Here is a 22946-nt window from a genome sequence, read left to right as displayed (position 1 = left end):
CTACACCCCTCTCCTCTGGCAACCACCAGTTTGTTCTCTGTATTTATGAGTCTGTTTGTGTTCTTTATTTGTTCATTTGTTTTGTTTTTTAGATTCCATGTGTAAGTGAAATCATATGGTATTTGTCTTTCTCTGTCAGACTTATTACACTTAGCATAATATACTCTCCATGTCTACCCACGTTGCCACACAAACGGCAAGACCTCATCCTTATTTTACAGGTGAATCATATTCCATTGTGTGTAAGTGTGTGTGTGTGTGTGTGTGTGTGTGTACACCACCTCTTCTTTATCCATTCATCTACTGATGGACACTTAGGTTGCCTCCATATCTTGGCTATTGTAAATGATGCTCCAATAAACATAGAGGTGCATATATCTACTCAAATTAGTGTTTTCATTTTCTGTGGGTAAATACTCACAGATGGAATTATTGGTCACATGGTATTTCTATTTTAATTTTTTTAATGTTTATTTATTTTTGACAATGAGACAGAGACAGTGCACACAAGATGGGCAGGGACAAAGAGAGAGGGAGAGAGAAAATCCCAAGCAGGCTCCATGCTGTCAGCATAGAGCCCAATGTGGAGTTCAATCCCACAAACCATGAGATCATGACTTGAGCTGAGATCAAGAGTCAACCACTTAACCGACTGAGCCACCCAGATGCCCCTCTATTCTTAATTTTTTGATGAACCTCCATACTTTTCATACTGGATGTACCAATTTACATTCCCACCAAAAGTGCACAAGGCATCCTTTTTCTTCATATTCTCAACATGTTATTTCTTGTCTTCTTGATACCAGTCATTCTGACAGGTGTATGGGGTAATATCTCATTGTGGTTTTGCTCTGCATTTCCCTGATAAGTGATGTTGAGCATCTTTTTGTGTGTCTGTTGGACATCTGCATTTCTTTATTGGAGAAATTTCTAATCAGGTTCTATACCCATTTTTAATTGGATTATTTGTTTTTGGATGTTGAGTTGAATAAATTCTCTATGTATTTTGGATATTAACCCTTTATCAGATTTATCATTTTCAAACACCTTCCCATATTCATTTTGTTTATTGTTTCCTTCACTGCGCAGAAACCTTTAATTTTGGTGCATTACCAGCACTATTTTTTACACTATATTTTTTATTTTGTTTCCCTTGCTTGAGGAGACATATCCATAAAAATGCTGTTAAGGCCAACGTCCAAGACTTTACTGTCAATGTGTTCTTTCTCAAGTTTCATGGTTTCAGGTCTCACATTTAGGACTTTAAACATTTGGGGTTTATTTCTGTGTATGGCATAAGAAAGTGGTCCAATTTCACTGTTTTGAATGTAGCTGTCAAGTTTTTCTAACACCATTTGTAGAAGAAACTATCTTTTCCCCATTGCATATTCTTGCCTCATTTGTTTGTAGATTAACTGACCATGGAAGTGTGGGTTTCCTTCTGGGCTCTCTATCCTGTTCTATTGATATATGTGTCTCTTTTTTTATTTTATTTATTTTACTTTACTTTACTTTACTTTACTTTACTTTACTTTAGAGAGAGAGAGAGAATGTGAACAAGAGCAGGGGAGGGGCAGAGGGAGAGGGAGAGAGAGAATCTTAAACAGGCTCCACACCCAGCACAGAGCCTGATGCAAGGCTCATTCTCACCACTGTGATATCATAACCTGAACCAAAATCAAGAGTCAGACACTTAACCAACTGAGCCACCCAGGTACCCCTACTGGTATTTTAAAAGGTATTGCGCTGAATCAGTAGAACGCTATGGGCATTACAGACATTTTAAAAATGTTAATTCTTCCAATCCATGAGCATGATATACCTTTCATTTGTTTGTGTCCTCATCAATTTCATTCATCAACATCTTAATAGTTTTCATGCTAAAGGTCTTTCACCTCCTTGGTTAAATTTGTTGCTAGGTATTCTATTCTTTTTGGTACAATTATAATTGAAATTGATTTTTTTGTTTATCTTTCTGATACTTCATTGTTAATGTACAGAAACATAACAGATTTCTATATACTAGCGTATCATGCAACTTTACTGAATTCATTTATTAGTTCTTGTAATTTTTTGGTGGAGTCTTTAGGGTTTTCTGTAGTACAATGTACTCTCAAATAATGACAGTTTCACTTCTTTCTTACCAATGTGGAAGGCTTTGAAAACATTAAAATTGCCACACATCAATGAAAACACCTATATTTTAAATGCCATATTATGTCCGGAACCACAAAATAATGAAACGACATGATACTACATACACTGCAAAATGAAAAAAGCATTCACCATCAAAAGTGAAGTTTTATCCAAAACCATTACTGCTGATAAACTCATTTTTGTTATAAATTTGAGTTGCAGAGTGTTGCAAGTTTAAATGCAGCAAAATGGGGCACCTTGCTCAGTCAGTGAAGTGTCCAACTCTTGATTCCAGATCAGGTCCTGATCTCACATTCGTGAAATCGAGCCCCACAGCAGGCTCTATAGTGATAGCTCAAAGCCTGCCTCGGATTCTCTCTCTCTCAAAATAAAAAATAAAAACTTTTTATAAAAATAAAAAAATAAATAAATAATTACAGCATAAATAATTATAGTGACCAAACGGTTCAAATCCTAACAAAAGCATGTTGTTAACACTGAAAAAAGGGCTGCTCAATAAATGGAATATTTAATAATTTACAATAAAAGAATAAGTGTTTTCATCATTTGGAAAAGGAAAAAGACTGATATCTTTAAAGACTTTGTTAAAGATTTAAAATAGCATATACTTCAGAAATTTAAGAAAAAAATAATCCCTTCTTCAAAAGCCTAATTCAATAGATGATATTCTGAGTTCCCAAATGTTAGAAGAATTTTAACTTCAGTTAATCTAAACCCATTTTGTACCATGCATCAACTAATTTTATAATGATTCTCTTTTATGGTTATCAATCAAATCCTTCCCTCCATTCTTCATTACTGCAGCTAATCAAGAGTTACAAACACCAGCACATGCATAATTCTCACATATATAAGAAAATATTAATTAAGGGGCGCCTGGGTGGCTCAGTCGGTTAAGCGGCCGACTTCGGCTCAGGTCATGATCTCACGGTCCGTGAGTTCGAGCCCCGCGTCGGGCTCTGTGCTGACAGCTCAGAGCCTGGAGCCTGTTTCAGATTCTGTGTCTCCCTCTCTCTGACCCTCCCCTGTTCATGCTCTGTCTCTCTCTGTCTCAAAAATAAATAAACGTTAAAAAAAAAAAAATGCTTCTAAGAAAATATTAATTAAAAAGTCTTTATATACAACACATATGCTCTAATATATACATATTTGTTCTATTCATTTAAAGAAATAAAACTTTATATATTCATTTTCTAACACTAAAATGCTGACATTATTTCTACTTATCAAGAAACATTAAGAAATATAAACTATGATCAAAATTTAAAAAGCAACGAGTTTCTTAGTTCTTCAATCACAAAAATCTCATTTTTTCTTCATGCAAAATGGTTGGGGTTCTCAATTTCTATACTATTCAATTACAGTTTTTTGTGAAACAATAATGTTTTATGAAATAACCATTTTTATCTGTCTCTAAAGCATATGACACTATACTATGATATAACATACAAAAGAAACTATTTTTTCCCAAAGACAAAGCATTTGTCATCAATTTATTTTCAGAAATGTTAAAGAGCTGGGAAGTATGAGGATATTCATTGGTGTGTTTTCTCTTATGTACTAATATTCTATTTGCAATTATGTATTTTATAAAATCTTACCTCTGCTGGATGCTGAATTATGTACAAATGAGTAGAGATATGCAGAGGATGCAATGGTAGAAATGGACACAAACATACTTTCTGAGGCCGGCTAAAGGGCAGAAAGAAAAAGAAAACCTGTAAATGCTTAAAATACAATGAAAGAACAATAACCCAAAACCTGAACATAATCCCTCTTCTCTATGTAAAGACATTTGCCAAAGCTGCATTCTTTTAAAATGAAACACCAAGAGTGATTCAATCAATTAGACTTTAGATATGAGCATTTGGAAAAAGATTCAAGTAAATTCTTTACCATCTATATAGATCAAAGTAACTCAAAAAAATCTGGCCTGAGTTATTAGTGAAGAATACTCATAAGCCATCAACATGGTCTTTCTATTCCTGAGGCAACACTTCTAACTTGCACTCCAAATCAAGAAAAGATCTGATGTCAAAGAGAAATTCGGCAACTCTTCTAAATCATCTGATATTGGAGGGAACAATATGATGATAAAAAATAGGAATACAATTACCACCTAGAAAAGAGTTCTAATCAAACTTGCCATCAATCGACACAAAGAGCTTACCAATTGTAAGAAGAAACCCAAATGGGCCACCAGATTACATTTAGCTAGAATTATATCCACAGAATGTCTGCCTTATCCATTTATTTTCCCTTTTGTTATTGTTTGCCATTTTTGTTTTACTTACCTCTTAGTGATGTACTATTGTTTTAGTAACACTTATACTCATTACAAAATTCAAATGAGATAAAAGTATACATTTCCATCTCGGTCCTCCAACCTAGGGGATCAGTTTCTTGTGTGTCCTTCCAAATGTGTTATAGGAATATACATGGATCTTTTACCATTAAAACCTATATTTGATGTGTGTGTTTCCAATATAAAATTCATCAAACAGCCAGATACAGTATATCATGGGAGTACATTTTCATGACAGGTCACTCTTACAGGCAAATGTTACATGCCATTACAACAGTACACAGTGAATCTTAAAAGAAATTCCCAACAGCATACTATTACTACTACAAAACTGTTATCAATTCCTTCTTCAGTTTAACTTATGTAGAATTACAGCCTGAAGTAAGAAATGATTACATTAATAAACCAGAGTGTGAGTAAATTGGTTCAATTAAATCTACCACCTCATTCTGTAAGAAAGTGTCAAACCTATGCTCCTGCTGAAGAAATTATCTAGATGATATCTTAAATGGAGAAACATATTGCACAACATGACCACGTCTCCCCTCTCCACCAAGGAACCTGGAATGAATGGTCAATCCAAGGAAAACCATCATAATCCACTTTCCAGTGATAGCTGACATGATTCAGTATGATTACTCTGCCCTACAATGGATTCCCTGTTAAGAATGGGAGCAGAGTTATAGGGATGGAGAGCATCTTTCAGTGGTCATAAGAAGAGTAAACACAAGTAAATACAGAGAGGAGCAAAGATGGTTGACAGAACTAGGTATATTGACAAAGAGGTCAAAGGCTGCAATTAGAAAAGACTCCTCACTGAGCAGGAGGATGAAATACATCCAAATTCTAAAATTTTAAGTTGCTGACTTTTTATATGAAACTCTACATAAGTAAAATGCACAATCCGATGTCACTAAAATTCTTTTGTAAAATGTAATTTAATATCAAACGAAAGCAATTTAAAAATTCAGAATTTAAATGGATATCACCTTAAATACCTGTAAGCTGTTTGACACTTAGACTATGAAAGAATGCAAAACAAAAACAAAAACAAAAACAAAAAAATCAAATATCCTATATAGGAAACATTCACGTATCAGTAAACTCAAAAAATTGAAAAATCCAGTCAAGTAAACAACCTGGGTAGAAGCTATAGATTTCTGTGGGCATTACAACACTAGGTAAAATAAACCCTGAAAATAACATCTTTAGCTTATCACACATATAGTGATTATAAAAGTCCTCAGCATGACACTTGAGACACTGCAGAGAACTGCTCTGCTTTTCATGTCTGACCAAAACCTTTGTTCATAAAAGAAAAAGAAAAAAAAAATTCAGTTACTTGAAATGGTAGTTTCCTTCCTAGGAACACATCTTTGAACTTTAGGAGGATTTAGAATTAAGTAGTTTGGAGAGTTCCACTTCCAGGAGGACAGGAAAAGCTGCTTCACAGACCAAAAGTCCAGTGAAATAAGCAAAGCTGACCAAAACTATTTTAAAAAACGATCACTGAAAAATAGAAACACCCTATAACCCAGCATACTGGGTATTTATCCAAAGAATACAAATATAATTCAAAGGAACACATGTACTATGTTCATAGAAGAATTATTTACAGTAGCCAACATATGGACACAACCCAAGTGTCCATCGAATGATGGAAGGTGTGGGGTGTGTATATCCATACATATAGTGGAACATTATTCAGCCATAAAAAAGAATTAAATGTTGCCATTTGCAACAACATGGATGGAACTAAAGAATAAAATGCTAAGCAAAATAAGTCAGTCAGGAAAGACAAATGCCGTATGATTTCACTCATACGGGGAATTTAAGAAACAAACAGGCAAAGGGGAAAAAAAGGAGTAAGAGACAAAGTAAAAAACAGACTCTTAACTTTAGAAAACTGATGGTTACCAGAGGGGAGATGGGTGGAGGGATGGATGAAATAGATGATGGGGATTAAGGAGTGCACTTGTCGTGATGAGCATTGGGTCATGCATGGATGTTTGGATCACCTTATCGTACACCTGAAACTAATATAACACTATGCTAACTTAAGTGGAATTAAAATATAAAGTTAAGAACAAAAAACAATCACTGTAAGTCCCTTGCAATTTTCTAGGGCATATTCAAACAAAGAAACATTACTCAAGAAAATCTACTAAAACTTGGTATTGGGACCATTTGTGGCATCTGAGCCATAACCAATTTCCTACCCTGCCCCAGGTCAAGCTGACAAACTCCACTCCATGTAGGTGTGACCAAGAGAACCAACCTCCCTCTCAGTTCTTTTTTTTTTTTTTTTAATATTTATTTATTTTTGAGAGAGAGGGAGACATAGACTCCAAAGCAGGCTCCAGGCTCTGAGCTGTCAGCACAGAGCCCAACGTGGGGCTTGAACTTATGAACCGTGAGATCATGACCCGAGCCAAGGTGGGACAATTAGGACATTTAACTGGTTGAGCCACCCAGGCGCCCCACTCCCTCCCAGTTCTTAATCAAGGCTTATCCCTTATGTCACAAACAAGGCAGGCCACCAGCATTTCTCACCCCCTCCACTCCAAGCAGGCTAAATTCCTGGCAAGTGTGGTCAAGAGAGCAGAGGCTGCCTTCCTCCACACAGCCTTCCTCCTATAAAACAAGCTTTACCGCAGTGCAGGATGCTGGCGATGCTAGAGCTCCAAGCGTCCTCAACCTAGTCTGCTCACAGAACTTAAGTTTGACACCAGAAGCAGCAAGCCACAGGCTTGCTCAGCCCTGTACCCAGAACACTGGCTAGGAGAGTCTGCCCAGGAGAGGCAGACTGTAAGAAAAGAGAGCTCTGAAGCTCTCCCCAAAGGGACTGACTTCATTTGAAAGAGAGTGTGAGCAAGTTCAAGCCTAAGGGTGCTCTCAAAGACAATAACTCCTCTTAATAGAGACCAACAAGCTGTATCATAAGCCAGACAGGGGATCAGAAAGAACCATGGAAAGAGACAGCTTAAGAAGAACCCACCTGCAGTCCGAGCAAACCTCAAAGAGTGGCCTCAAAAACTACCCCTGCCTGCACGTAAGTGGATCAGACCGTTGAGATATGTATAGCCTAGGGCACTGGATAGAAAGGATAGGACAATCAGCCGGTAATTAGTGGAGCCTAACAAGCAGGATGTTTTACCAAAAGAAGAAGGCATCTTAAGGGAAAGATCTAGAAAAGAGACCTTCAAAGAGAACCCTGGTAAAACTACTGCGATAGTGGCCTTCTTTAATAAAAACCTCTGAGTTGTATACCTTAAAAGAATGAATGCCACGATATGTGAATCATGTCTTAATAAGGCTGTTGTTTTTAAAAATGTGAAAATGTGGTGGAAAAATAATGTTCAACCTAAATTAAGTAAGAGACAGGCATTTTGCTACTAGACGGCATTATGTTATGTGAAGGGGGGGCTTCCTTTCCTACAATGTAGGCTGCAGGAGGGCAAAGACGTGGCCTTTCCACTTTTCACCCCATCACCTAGCATAACAAGCTACCAATGAATACTGCAGAATACATGATGGGATCCCTCTGCATTCCCTCCTGCCTCCACCTTGGGACACCATTCTCCTCCTACACAATTCCTCATCCTACCCCTCCCTTTGCTAATATATCACATATTGATCTCTCCTTCCTTTCCTCTCTAATATTTAAGCAATTAGTTTGTATTACAAATGAAATTCAGAGTCTCAGATCTCCCTTTGCTGTAATTTGTGACCATCCTGGTAAGCAATAACACCTGAGACAAAAGATTTACCGAAGGAAATACTTACCAAAAGCAAAAAAGGAAAACACCATTTTATGTGTAAAAACCATAATGATGATTTAAGCTAAAATTAATTCTTTTGGTTTCTACTTTGACAGGCTCATAAAACATCATTACCTATTTATTTTAAAGCATGTCCCCTCTATTAACCTAATTCTAGTTCTAATAAGCTCTAATAAAACTATAGTTCTTTAAAACATTTTGCATTCCAACTGATCAAGTTTATGTTTAGCAAGTTACTTTACAATATAAATTTGGGCTTGCTTGTTACTTTAACAGCAAGTTCGCTCCTAATTTCCTCCTCCACAGTGGTTTGCATGCACTGCGCTGGTGACTAGCTGCTCAAGTGCTAAACCATCTTTTACCAAACTACTGGATAAGTAGCAGAGAAATTGTTCTCCTCATTCTAAAACCTTCTCTGAAGAACAAACAAGCTTCCCTACATCCAAACTTAACTCCTGAAGGTTTAAATATTTCAAGTTGATAATGGATTAAATATAAATTCAACAAATTTTTATTCAAATATTTATTGTATACCTAACTCTGTGACAGAATTAGGCACTTGGGGCAATGTAACAGACAAAGATTCCTGCCCTCATGGAGCCTATTCTATCTATCTATGCCAGAAGGAATTTTTTACAAGTTCCTCGCTTCCTATGAACTATTACAGTTGACAGGAAAATAAATACCAAATAACTACACATCAAAAGTGATTATTTATAATAGTAAACATTCATTTTAAAATAAAAATCAAGCTACTTCCAGAATTTTTGTAAATCTGGAGAAGAAATGTTAATGTCTGAAGAAATATCAACTGGCCAAATGGGTACAGGTTTGGGGAATAACTATTAAGATATGTCACTGACAAGGTCATTCATTAGCTTGCTAGGTGATCTTAAGTACATCAGAGGTTTTCAGTGTCCTCCTTCACAAAGCTGGTCACACACCAAGAAAGTTCTGGGGAATAACTCCCAAATCGCAGGCAAAGCTTATAAAAAACATAATCATTTATGACTAGTATTTTTCAGCTAATTTATAATAGAATGACCAAAGGAGGAGTTGAGATTTTTCTTTCTTCTACATTTTCAATGCCTTGTAAAAGCAGAAGAGAGAAAATTTTACACTGCATTGCAATGTATTATAAATACTGTTTTCCATCATTAAGATTCATCTTCTTTAAAATCTATACAACCCAATTAAGGTTTATTACATTCTTAAAATATAAATGAAATTTTCAAATAATTTCCCTGAGGAAATTTTATGAAATAAGCTTTTTCTTCTTTTCTCATTAAAGATGTAGGAATAAATATGTAGGTTTCCTGTCAGACTAAGATTGACTGGCTTCCTCAGTGCATGCTATAATACAAGGGTACTCTGTCACTCCGGGCGTGGTATCTCTGACAGGCTGTAGGCAAATAAAATCGTATCTGACATATGACTAGCGATGCTAGGACTTAGAAAAAACATCTTTCCAAAGTTTAATTAAATTCTTATATAATATTCACTGAAAGCTATTTTTCTCATAGGACTGATTTTAATCAAGAAAATCTCACAAAGGCAAACTTTAAAAATTAGTGAATAGATTTACAAGAATTATTATTTTTAAAGGATTTCTTTTATCTACTAAACAAAAGCAAATGTAGAACCCAGAAAAATAGTGCACCTCAAAGTTTCCAGTACTCAACAAAATTTTTATCGTCCCAACGGACTGAAAAGGCAAAGAACAAAGAGTTTTATAGCTTTTCAATAGATTAGCTGAAGAGATACACTGCATTACACATAAAAATGCCAAACTTTCTAATGTTAAAATAGGTTTTGAAAAAGTAAATACCACAGTGCCCTCTACCGTCCCTTTAAAGAAACTTAAATAATCTATAAAATACTTTTTAAATTTCTGAAAACAATATTCATCATAACCAATGAAAGAAGAAACACATTTTCATTATTAACATATTATAATAAAAATTTAGTATAATAAATACAGTATTAAATAAATTTTCATGTCATAAAGGTAATAAAAACATGTAACATCTTATCAGTTGTTAAGATGCTCTGCTTCCAGTATAAATAACAATAATATTCTCATACCCACCAAAGTTGTTTTCATCACATTATTTTATAACTTCTTCTAGAAGTAGAGGAAGGATAGGTGTAGAAAGAAAAGAAAAACACTGATAGAGGAAGTAACGCCATGAAGAGAATATCTTTAGATGAGACTTTCAGAGACCTGTGCCCCAGACGGCATGTCTAGAGCAGTGGTTTCCAAAGCAGATTAAGTAAAATGACCCAAAGGAATGCCAAAAGAAAACATTACCACTTTCACTTTGAATTAAACATTACTAGTATTTAGCATATAGAATAACATTCCCTCCTTAGGTGGTATGTCATACGGTAATATGTTAGGATAGGTGGTATCCTGAAATAAAAAGAGGCATTCCATAACAGGTAGGGTTCACAATGGCACCCACAAAGAAATCATACACACTTGTAAAGAATCTATACTGAAGAATCCATACTGAATCTATACTGTTCTAGTTACAAAATCACAAATGAATAAGTTTATGGCAGAGCTGTTTCTTACCTATTCCTAGTTCAAATGCTTCATTAGAGGTACAAAATTGAATCTGACAGGACAATAACTATCTTTTTAATTAAGTTTTTTATTGTAATTCCACTGTTGTTAACATACAGTATTATATTAGTTTCAGGTGTACAAGATAGTGATTCAACAACTCTACACATTACTCAGTGTTCATTATGATAAGTATACTCTTTAATCCCCTTCATCTATTTCTAACCCTCCAGCCACCTCCCATCTGGTAACTATCAACTTGTTCTCTATAGATAAGGGTCTGTTTCTCGGTTTGCCTCTCTTTCTTTTTCCCTTTGCTCATTTGTTCTGTTTCTTAAATTCCACATATGAGTGAAACCATATGGTATTTGTCTTTCTCTGACTTCTTTTGTTTAGCATAATACTCTCTAGCTCCACCCATGTTGTTGCAAATGGCAAGCTTTCATTTTTTTTATGGCTGAATAATATTCCATTGTATGTACATGTGTGCGTGTATACATACACACACATCTTCTTTATATAATTTGGCTATTGTAGATAATGCTGCAATAAACACAGGTATCTCTTTAATTAAGTGTTTTTGTTTTGGGGGGAGGGGGGTAAATATCCATTAGTGCAATTACTGGATGGTAGAGTAGTTCTATTTTTAACGTTTTGAGGAACCTCCATACTGTTTTCCACAATGGCTGCATCAGTTTGCATTCCCACCAACAGTGCGAGAGGGTTTCTTTTTCTCCATACCCTCACCAACATTTGTTGTTTCTGATTTTCTGATTTGTTGTTCTGATTTCAGCCATTCTGATAGGTGTGAAGCGCTATCTCTTTGTAGTTTTGATTTGCATTTCCCTGATGATGACTGACGTTGGGCATCTTCTCATGGGTCTATTGGCCATCTATAGTATAGGTCTTCTTTGGAGAAATGTTTGTTCATGTTTTCTGCCTATGTTTTAATTGGATTGTTTTTTGGGTGTTGAGTTGTAACAGTTCTTTATATTTGGATACTAACCTTGTATCAGACATGTCATTTGCAATTATCTTCTCCCATTCCATAGGTTGCCTTTTAGTTTTATTATTTCCTTCACTGTCCAGGAGCTTTTTATTTTGATGTAGTCCCAATAGTTTATTTTTCCTTTTATTTACCTTGCCTCAGGAGACATTCAGAAAAATAGTACAGTGGCCAGTGTCAAGACATTACTGCCTGTGCTCTCCTCTAGGATCTTTATGGTTTCAGGTCTCACATTTAGGTTTTTAATCCTTTTTGAGCTTACTTTTGTGTATAGTGTAAGAAAGTGGTCAAGTTTCATTCATTTGCTTGTAACTGTCCAGTTTTCCCCCACACCAATTGTTGAAGAACCTGTCTTTTTTCTGATTGGATATTCATTCCTACTTTGTTGAAGATTAATTGACCATATAATTGTGGGTTTATTTCTGGGTTTTCTACTCTGCTCCACTGATCTATGTGTCTATTTCTGTGCCCATACCATAGTGTTTTGATTACTACAGCTTTGTAATATAACTCTAAGTCTGGAATTGTGCTACCTCCAGTTTTGTCTTTCTTTTTTAAGATTGCTTTACCTATTTAGGGTCTTTTGTGGTTCCATACACATTCTAGGATTGTTTGTTCTACTTCTGCAAAAAAATGCCGTTGGTATTTTGATAGGGATTCATTAAATCTATAGACTGCTTTGGGTAGTACAGACATTTTAACAATGTTTGTTACATATTTCTTAAATGGAATGTCTTTCCATTTCTTTGTGCTGTCTTCAATTTCTTTTATCAATGATGTACAGTTTTCAGAGTAAAGGTCTTTCACCTCTTAAGTTTATTCCTAGGTATTTTATTATCTTTGGTACAGCTGTAAATGGGATTGTTTTCTTAATTTCTCTTTCTGCTGCTTCATTATTAGTGCACATAAATGCAAGAGATTTCTGTACACTGAGTTCGTGTCATGTGACTTTACTGAATATACTTCTTACCATTTCTAGCAGATTTCTGGTGGAGCCTTTAGGGTTTTCTATATATAATACTATGTCATCTGCAAAGAGTAAAAATTGTACTTCTTCCTTCCCAGTGTGGATGCCTTTAATTTCTTTCTCTTGTCTAACTGTTGTGGCTAGGACTTCTATTACTACGCTTAGTAACAGCGGTGAGAATGGACACCCTTGTCCTGTTCCTGACTTTAGGGGAAAAACTCTGAGTTTTCCCCAACTGAGTATGCTAGCTGTGGGTTTTTCATGTAAGGTCTTTGTTATGTTTAGGTATTTTCCCTCTAAATCTACTTTGTTGAGGTTTTGGGGGTTTTTTGTTTTGTTTTGTTTTTGGGGGTTGTTTTCGATAGCGTGCACACATGCACCTGACTGGGGACAGGCAGAAAGAGAGAGGGAAGAGAGAGAATCCCAAGAAGGCTCATGATGTCAGTACCAGAGCCTAACACGGACCTTGATCTCATGAACTGTGAGATCATGACCTGAGCCAAAATCAAGAGTCGACACATAACCAACTGAGCCACCCATGTGTCCCAAGGGGTTTTATCATGAATGGATGTTGTTTTACTTTGTCCAATGCTTTTTCTACATATATTGAGATGATCTCTTATTGATGGGATGTATCACATTGATTGGTTTGCAAATACTGAACCACTCTTGCATCCTGGGAATATTTTCCACTTGATCATGGTGAACAATTTTTTTAATGTATTATTAGATTCAGTTTGCAAGTATTTTGTTGAGGATTTTTGCATCTAAATGCATCAGAGATACCAGCTCATAGTTGTTTTTTTGTTTGTTTGTTTTTTTTTTTGTTTTTTTTTTTGTTTTTGTTTTTTTTTTGTAGTGTCTTTACCTGGTTTTGGTATCTAGGTAACACTGACCTCATAAAACAAATTTGGAAGTTTTCCCTCCTCTTCTAGTTTTTGGAATTGTTTGAGAATAAGGATTAACTCTTCTTTAAATATCTGGTAGAATTTGCCTTTGAATCCATCTGGTCCTGGACTTCTATTTATTGGGAGGTTTTTGATTACTGATTCAATTTCATTGCTGGTTATCAATCTGTTCAAATTTTCTATTTCTTCTTGCTTCAGCTTTTGGTAGATTTTATGTTTCTAGGAATTTATCCATTACTTCTAGGTTGTCCAGTTTGTTGGCATATAATTTTTCATAACATTCTCTTACAATTATTTGTATTTCTGTGGTGTTACCAGTTACTTCTCCTCTTTCATTTGTGATTTTAAGTCCTCTCTCTCTCTCTCTCTTTTTTTTTTTTTTTTTTTTTTTTTTTTTTGGTGAGTTTGGCTACAGATCTCTCAACTTTGTTGATCTTTTCAAAGAACCAGTGTGGGGAATAAGCTTAGAAATTCCCTGGACTTACACCAATGGGGTAACAAGGCATAAAGAATTAGAAAGCCATAGGATGTTCACACCCAAGTTTGGGTAAACAAGATTAGATAAATAAGTATAGAGAAGGTGGGGCCAAAGCCCCAGTATAGAGAGAGCAGAGGAAAGTCCCCAATAAAGAACATATGTATATGAAATAACCAAGATTAGGTATTCAGGGCGGAAGCGCCCCCCCAATTTAGTACTATAGCAGAAAGCTGCTTTAACAGGAGGAAAGGACCAAGTTAGCTAAACAGGTGAATTGGACTGTAGACCACTGCTGCAGGTGAAGCTGCCCAGAGCAGAGCTGATTAGGGCTCTAATCAGAAAAGGTACCTTGTTAACCCTGAGGTTATTTGCTCTGTCTCATCCCCTGGCTAGCTAAGACAAACAGAGGTGATGCCTCATGTCCACTGTAAACAACCTTCCGCCCAGCTGCCCAGCACCAGGATTTTGTTTCGTATTAACCCAAAGGCCTAACCCCCCATATTTTCAAGACCCATTTTTCCTCACGTCCATGAGTTAATGTTCACAGATTTATTGTCTCTTTGTGCACGTCCATCACCATGTTTGTAAGCCTTCTGATCCTAATAAAAAAGAAGCAAGGACCCTTACTTGGGGCTTTTGTCTTCTGCACATTAGCCTCTCTCACATTTAAATCTGCATCTGCTGTCTTGTTGGACAAGAAAGAACTCCAGACCCAGAGTCTACAACAAATCGGCTCCTGGTTTCATTGATCTGTTCTACTGTTATGATGGTTTATGCCAGTAACTTTAAAAAGCAATATAAAAATTACTTGATCTGTAGACTCACATCATACTGTCTTTAACAATGAACCTCACCATACATGTATATTATGCTTCAAAATAAATAATAATGCTGGCGTGACTCCATCACAATAAACAAGACATTTTTAAATGGTTTATTTCACCATTGCCTCTTCCTTTTGAAAATCTTTTCGTGTGTGTGTATGTTTTATGGGACACATCATACGTTAGTATATAATAAATGTACATAATCATAGATAAATATATATACCTATTAGAATTTCACCCTACGTTTTTTAACTAACTGTGGTATATAATCAAAATAATTTAAGAATCACTGGCCTAGAAATAAGCTTGTTCCAACTATAGGTTTTACAATTAAGAAAATTTTCAGTAACTTTTATTACAATTAAAGCAGACTTATGAGGAGGCAGATCCCTGGAAAACAAAGCCATGTGTCCAGAGAAATGACTATACAGTGCAGACATATAAAGCCCTTACTAAAACTGCAATGCCAAAGTGACAGATCAACTAACACTGAAGACTCTTACCATAAAAATCACCTACATTCAGTTATCCTATTATTTATTTTATACTTTATCCTCTTCTGTAGAAATGAACAGTTATAAAAAAAATAGCAAAACATCTTTCTTAGCAAATTAAGTCAATCACTCTTTCCTCTGTAAGCTTTTATTGTATACTTTCATAATTTGTCTTAAATATTATTTAGACATATTTTCTCTTACACTCAGTTCACTACCAATTTTAGAGGAAACAATCTCTCAATCATTTTCTATGACCTAAGCTACGCATTTATTGGACACTGGATATTGAATAAATAATGACTGAATGAATAAAGAACATCTAAAACTGAGTTTCCAGGTCCGTGTGTAATGGAATTCTGTTTCTTATCCACTGGCGAAGGAAAGGGAACTGCATGAATGTCCATTCTGACAAGCAAGAATTCACACTAAAGTGGTCCCAAGGACCAGCTATCTTCATTAGAGATATCTTACAAAGAATAGTACAGACTTTAGGGGCACCTAGGTAGCTCAGTGGGTTAGGCATCTGACTCTTGATTTCTTTTGGCTCAGGTCATGATCTTATGGTTCACTGGATCGAGCCCTACGTTGGGCTCTGTGCTGATGGCATGGAGCCTGCTTGGGAATCTCTCTCAAAAATAAACGAACTTTAAAAAAAAACCCTTTAGGGGAGCCTGGATGGCTCAGTTGGTTGAGCATACGACTTCAGCTCAGCTCATGATCTCACAGTTCACAGGTTTGAGCCCTGCATCAGGTTCTGTGTTGACAGCTCAGAGAGTGAAGCCTGCTTTGGATTCTGTGTCTCCCTTTCTCTCAGCCCCTGCCCCACTCGCACACTCTCACTCTGTCTCTCAAAAATGAATAAACGTTAAAATAAATAAATAAATAAATATTATTTAAAGTACAGATTTTATATACCTGCTTCATTAAGGAAGTATTCTTCCTAATTTTAAATAAATTTATATGTAATTTGCATAAATTCTCAAAACAGAACTGAGAAGTTTCTTTGATAGAAGAGAGAAAATGTGTTACTTAAGTACTTTGAGAGAATATAATAGACCCAACAATAGCATTGCTAGGAATTTACCCAAGGCATACAGGAGTGCTGATGCATAGGGGCACTTGTACCCCAATGTTTATAGCAGCACTCTCAACAATAGCCAAATTATGGAAAGAGCCTAAATGTCCATCAACTGACAAATGGATAAAGAGGATGTGGTTTATATATACAATGGAATACTACTGGCAATAAGAAAGAATGAAATCTGGCCATTTGTAGCAACATGGATGGAACTGGAGAGTATTATGCTAAGTGAAATAAGTCAGGCAGAGAAAGACACATACCATACGTTTTCACTCATATGTGGATCCTGAGAAACTTAACAGAAGACCATGGGAGGGGGGGGGGGGGGGAAGAAGTTACAGAGAGGGAAGGAGGCAAACCATAAGAGACTCTTAAATACTGAGAACAAACTGAGGGTTGATGGGGGTGGGGGAGGGGGAAAGTGGGTGATGGGCATTGAGGAGGACACCTGTTGGGATGAGCACTGGGTGTTGTACGGAAACCAATTTGACAATAAATTATATATATAATAAAAAACAAAAATAAAAAAATAAAAAGGACTTATAAGTACTTAAACCATTAAAAAAAGAGAATATAGTAATACTACAAGATAAAACACTGATTTTGATGCCCTAAGAAAGTGTTTGTCATCAATATAACATTTATTTGTAGCTGCAAAGTGAGTACTCTTGAAAGCCCAAGAATGACAAAATCTCTATCAAGAGGCAATTTATTTGTGGTGACCTATAGCTCAACACATGCAAAATTATTTACTTGCCCTTAATCTCTGAACCTAGAAAAAGAGCTACTCTAACATAGAAAAAGCTAACTAAATGTAAAATAGACCAATTTCATAAATAACAATTCTGATATTTCAGGGAAGAGGCAAAAAAAGAGGGAGAAAACGGGAAGAAGAGGGAAAGGGGGTAAGGAGAAAGAAAAAGAAAGAAAAGAACGAGGAGGAAAAGGTCAAGAGGAAGAGTTTAATGCTAGCCATACACTTTTATGTTACAGGCACTATCATAAATACTTCCCCTTCATTTAATCTCAAAAAAACTGTCAAAGACAGGTAGTATTACTGTCCTAACTTACAGATGAAGAAAGCAAGGCTTAGAGAGGTTAAGTAGCTTTCTCAAGAAAGGAGAGCTGGGGCTAGAACTCAGTTCTGATTCCAAAACACACACCATTGAAGCAATCCATTTTGTGGATTATGTATATGAGCATTTAACAATCAGTGAAAAGTTTTACCACGTAATTGTACCTCGCTTCCCTAGGCCTCAGAAGGCCTAATGCTAGCATTAAAACATTTGGTGGTAAATAAACCTGAGTCTGAAAGAGACAACCAAGAAGGAAGCCACAGACAGCTACTGGTGTCATGGAGAAAACAGAAGTCAAAAGAACAAACGATTCAAACTTAGAAGGCAGCAAAACTTATGGAAATGGGTCCTGGCAAGACAGGGTACTTGAGCTGGACATTGAAACAGTGTAGCATTTCAGAAAGAAGGGATGAGAGAAGAGCATTTGGTACAGAGGAAATAAGAGAACAAAGGCATAAAGCAGAACATGAAAAACACCTGTTCGAGGGACGCATTCCAGGTGGTTAGAAGAGAGGGTATGGGAAGGGTACGGTGGAGGAAGAGATGCAAAGTCTTTGGATGACACACTAGAGCCTCGACTCCACTGTGTACCTGAAATACAAGCATGGAAGGTCTCCAGGAAAGGAATAAAATGAGCAGACCCAGATGTTAAAAATCTAATGACCTCGGGGCACCTGGGTGGCTCAGTTGGTTAAGGGTCTGACTGTTCATTTCAGCTCAGGTCATGATCTCACCGTCTGCAAATTGAGCCCTGCATCAGGCTCTGTGCTGACAGTGCGTAACCTGCTTGGGATTCCCTCTCTGCCCCTCCTCCTGGCTCACACACATGTGCGCAAACACACCCTGTCTCTCAAAATAAATCAATAAACATTTTTTTTAATCTAATGACCTCTGTTTGAAACGGAACTGGAAAACAGTTTGGCGACTCCTCAGAAAGTCAAACACAGAACTACAACATGACCCCGCAATTCCATTCCTAGGTATATACCCAAAATTATTGGAACAAAAACAGATATTTGTGTGCTAAGGTTCACAGCAGCACTATTCACAATAGCCAAAAGGTAGAAACAAACCAAGTGTTCATCAACAAACCATTGTTATTTTAATTAAAAAAAAATGAATGATGAATAAACAAAAGTGGTATATACATATAATTTAGCCATAAAAAGGAAAGAAATTTTGATATGCTACAACGTGGAGAGAACTTGAAAACATTCTAAGTGAAATGTCAGACACAGAAGGATAAGTATTGTATGTTACATGAAGAATCTAGAATAAGCAAATTCATAGAAATACAAAATAAAATAGAAGTTACCACTGGCTGGGCTGGGTGGGGGGAAGGTATGGGAAGTGATTATTTGATGGGTACGGAGTCAACATTGACGATGATGAAAAAAGTGTTGCGTACAGATAGTAGTGATGGTTACAGAACATTACGAATGTATCAATGACACTGAGTTATACAGTTAAAAATAGTTAAAATGAGGGGCGCCTGGGTGGCTCAGTCAGTTAAGCATCCAACGTCAGCTCAGGTCATGATCTCGCAGTTTGTGAGTTCGAGCCCCGCGTCAAGCTCTGTGCTGATGCTTCAGATTCTGTGTCTCCCCCCTCCCCTGCTCATGCTCTGTCTCTCAATAATAAATAAACGTTAAAATTTTTTTTAAAAAATAGTTAAAATCATAAGTATTATACATGTACATTTTAGCACAATTTAAAAAAAAAAAAAGTAGCCTGCCAGGTAACACGTCTACATAGGCAAAGAGTCAGATATTTCTGCAAGAGGTTAACCCCTCTCGCCCTTTGCAAAATCCAGAGACTCATTCTATAGCTTAATTTTTTTCCCCCAAGGAACTCTGGAAGACTTCTACTTACTTCATTTCACTGCTACCTTTTTTCCCACAGCCTTCTCATGAGGTCCAGTAGAGAAAGCCAAAAAAAAAGAGAGAGAGAGAGAGAGGAGAGAGACAGAGAGAAGCAAGCAAATAAGTGAACAGGGGAAAACAAAATAAATTCCTAATCAGTAATATCTTCGAATTTGCCTTTCTGACTGAAAAATGAGGACCTACTGACAAATAAGAAACTGACCTTAGGCAGGTAAAGGATTCAAGAAATAAAAGCTCAATCTTAAAAAAGACAGTAATTAAAAAGCTCTCATCCCAAAATAACTAAAAACAGCCAGGGAACAGGAAAAGAATCTACAGATTCAAAGACCACGAAGAAACAGCTCACTGGAAATATTTATTATATGCAGCAGGAAAACAAGAGTAGTCATACTGCTCGCTTCAATATAATCTTTTACTATATGGTGTAGGAATAAAAGTATGAAAGCCCCTCACTAGTCACCTGACCCTGAGAGTCTATAAAAAGGAATAACTTTAAATCAAAGTTGTCTTATGTATTAAATTAAAATGCACAGGTAAAGCACTTTGTAACCTGTAAACCCTTTTTAAATGATACCAAATTTTCGACTAGACTACTTCTGAATATTTTTTCTCACTACATAAGCACGAACAGAATGATGAATTATTAATTTTGGGCAAATGTACTTTAAAAATTAATGTGCTTTGATGTTCTTTGAAGAAAACTTCTATCCATCAGAGGGTAATGATATAATTCTTATTTTTCTTGGGGAAAATAAATCAAACATTTAGAAAGCTCTAACGTGGTTTTTAAAATTGGTCACTCCTCTTTGGAGACTTAATTAAGATTAAGAAAAAAAATTCCCTCTTAACATATATCATCTTTGCTCAACTTTGAACATATGATTAGTTTGCACAGTAATTTGTGAATCAGTTAGCTTTCCACATATATTACAAATGAACTACTTCAAAGAATAAACATATTTTCTATACCAATAGGAAAGAACAAATTAACTTCATACTTTTCTCTTAGGAATATGATACTTTTGATATGAACAAAGAATTAAATTTTCAAATTATCTAATTTTTTACTCTAAAAATCATCATCAAGAATCTAGTTGATTTTAGGGACTCCTGGGTGGTTCAGTTGGTTAAGCGTCTAACTTCGCCTCAGGTTATGATCTCACAGCTCGTGAGTTCAAGCCCCATGTCGGGCTCTGTGCTGACAGCTCAGAGACTGGAGCCTGCTTCGGACTCTGTGTATGTGTGTGTCTCTCTCTCTGCCCCTCCCCCATTCATACTCTGTCTCTCTCTGTCTGTCTCTGTCTCTTTCTCTCTCAAGAATAAACATTAAAGGACTCCTGGGTGGCTTAGTTGATTATGCGACCGACTTCGGCTCAGGTCATGATCTCACAGTCCATGAGTTCAAGCCCCACGTCGGGCTCTGTGCTGACAGCTCAGAGCCTGGAGCCTACTTGAGATTCTGTGTCTCCCCCTCTCTCTACCCCTCCCCTGCTCACACTCTGTGTCTCTCTGTCTCTCAATAATAAATAAACATTAAAAATTTTTTTAATTAAAAAAAAAACATTTAAAAAAAATTTTTTAATCTAGTTGATTTTAAATTTACCAAAATAGTTTGTTTTCTAAACCTAAGTGCTGATACCAATTCAATACTCTTAGTATATTCTAAACTAATTCCCTTAGGAATCACCATTTTTCACTTGTACCTACCCAACTTGCAGTCTGATTCACCCCACTGCTTAAGCAGACCAGTCACAATAGTGTACATGAGACCCAGAATCAAAAAGCAAATCCCTACTAGTTAATAAAATAAATCAAGCAGTAATAGCTAAGGAGCTATGGTGCCCTGGACAGATCTCGCCCAACCCGAGGTCATGACCAATACTCAGCTCAACCAATACTGCTCAGAAAGGTACTCCCTGAACTGCTAGATCTTCGTATTCTCAAGGAAGCCAGAAATCTGGATTTTTGAGATAAACCATCTTGATTTTTAACTGTTAGAACTAATTTAAAAGCTGGTAAAATACCAATTCAAAGCAAAACATCTGTTGGCTGCCAATGTGTGGCTCTTGCATTCTTCTTAAACACCTACAGTCTCCCCTCCATCCCTCTCTCATGATTTTATCCCCACCACTTTTTTTCTCCAGAATATCCAAACCTAAAGAATAAGGAAAGGTTAAAAATTTCAATAAAGGAGCTAGATGTTGTTAAAAGGTATAAACTTGGAACTAGAAGATGAAGTTCTACAAATCAAATACACAGTATAGTGATTAGAGTCAACAATAATGTACGATATGCAGATCTCCCTCAACTTACAACAGGGTTACATTCTCATAAACACATCAAAGCTGAAAATAACCTGATTCAAAATGCATTTAATACACCCAACCTACCAAATACCATAGTTTAGCCAGGCCAACCTTAAATGTGCTCAGAACACTTATCTACTGTTGGGCAAAATCATCTAACAAAGACTATTTTTAGTAATGTTGAATATCTCACATAATTTATGGATTACTGTACTGAAAGCGAAAGACAGAATGGCTATATGGACACAGAATGGTTGCAAATGCATTGGTTGTTACTCTCATGACCACACAGCTGATTGGGAGCTACAGCTCCCTGCTGCCATCCAGCATCATGAGAATATCGTACCACATATCATCAGACCAGGAAAAAGTACAAATTAAGAATTCAAAGTACAGATTCTACTAAATGCATATTGCTCCCAGACCATTGTCAAGTTGAAAAATCCTATGTTGAACCATCATAAGTCAGGGACTATACTTCAAATTTTCTGAGACTAGATCTTAAATCTTCTTTTTTCTCACCAGAAAAAAAAGATATAATAATTATGTAATCAAAGCTAACACTACCAGTGCTAATCATACTGCATTATATAAATGTATCAAATCTTACATAATGTTATGTCAATAATATCTCAATTTTAAAAAAAGGAGTTAGAGAATACTAAAGCACAGGCATCTTTTTACTAAGCTTGAAGTAAAAATACTTCAGTTTAAAGTTTTTTTTAATGTTTTTATTTATTTTTGAGAGAGACAGAGACAGAGCACAAGTGGGGGAGGGGCAGAGAGACAGGGAGACAGAATCAGAGGCAGGCTCCAGGCTCTGAGCTGTCAGCACAGAGTCCAACACGGGGCTCAAACTCAACTGCCAGATCATGACCTGAGCCAAAGTCGGACGCTTAACCCACTGAGCCACTCAGGCACCTCTGAACATACTTCAATTTAAAAAATAAGAAAATCAGGGATGCCTGGCTGGCTTTGTCCATAGTGCATGAGACTTTAGTCCTCAGGGCCATGAGTTTAAGCCTCACATTGGGTGTGAAGCCTACTCTAAAGATAAATAAATAAGGGGCACCTGGGTGGCTCAGTCAGTTAAGCATCTGACTC

The 22946-nt window shown here is 36.3% G+C and overlaps 1 protein-coding gene across 5 annotated transcripts in view; it reads right to left on the bottom strand.

Moving 5' to 3' along the window:
• The window catches only part of DTWD2 (DTW domain containing 2), a 266159-nt gene that overhangs the window by 236557 nt on the left and 6656 nt on the right, over positions 1–22946 (bottom strand). For all 5 annotated transcript variants that reach the window (XR_009264263.1, XR_009264264.1, XR_009264267.1 and 2 more), the window contains exon 2: positions 3759–3849. Coding sequence is in view for 2 of the 5 variants with exons in the window: in XM_058738411.1 (XP_058594394.1) it covers positions 3759–3849 (91 nt within the window). In the remaining 3 variants the exon portion in view is untranslated. The remainder of the gene's footprint in view (positions 1–3758; positions 3850–22946) is intronic.

This window comes from Neofelis nebulosa, chromosome 1 (assembly GCF_028018385.1).
Source record: "Neofelis nebulosa isolate mNeoNeb1 chromosome 1, mNeoNeb1.pri, whole genome shotgun sequence".
NCBI lineage: Eukaryota > Metazoa > Chordata > Mammalia > Carnivora > Felidae > Neofelis > Neofelis nebulosa.
The sequence above is the reverse complement of the archived record's forward strand: the minus strand, read 5'-3'. Positions and strand labels throughout refer to the sequence as shown.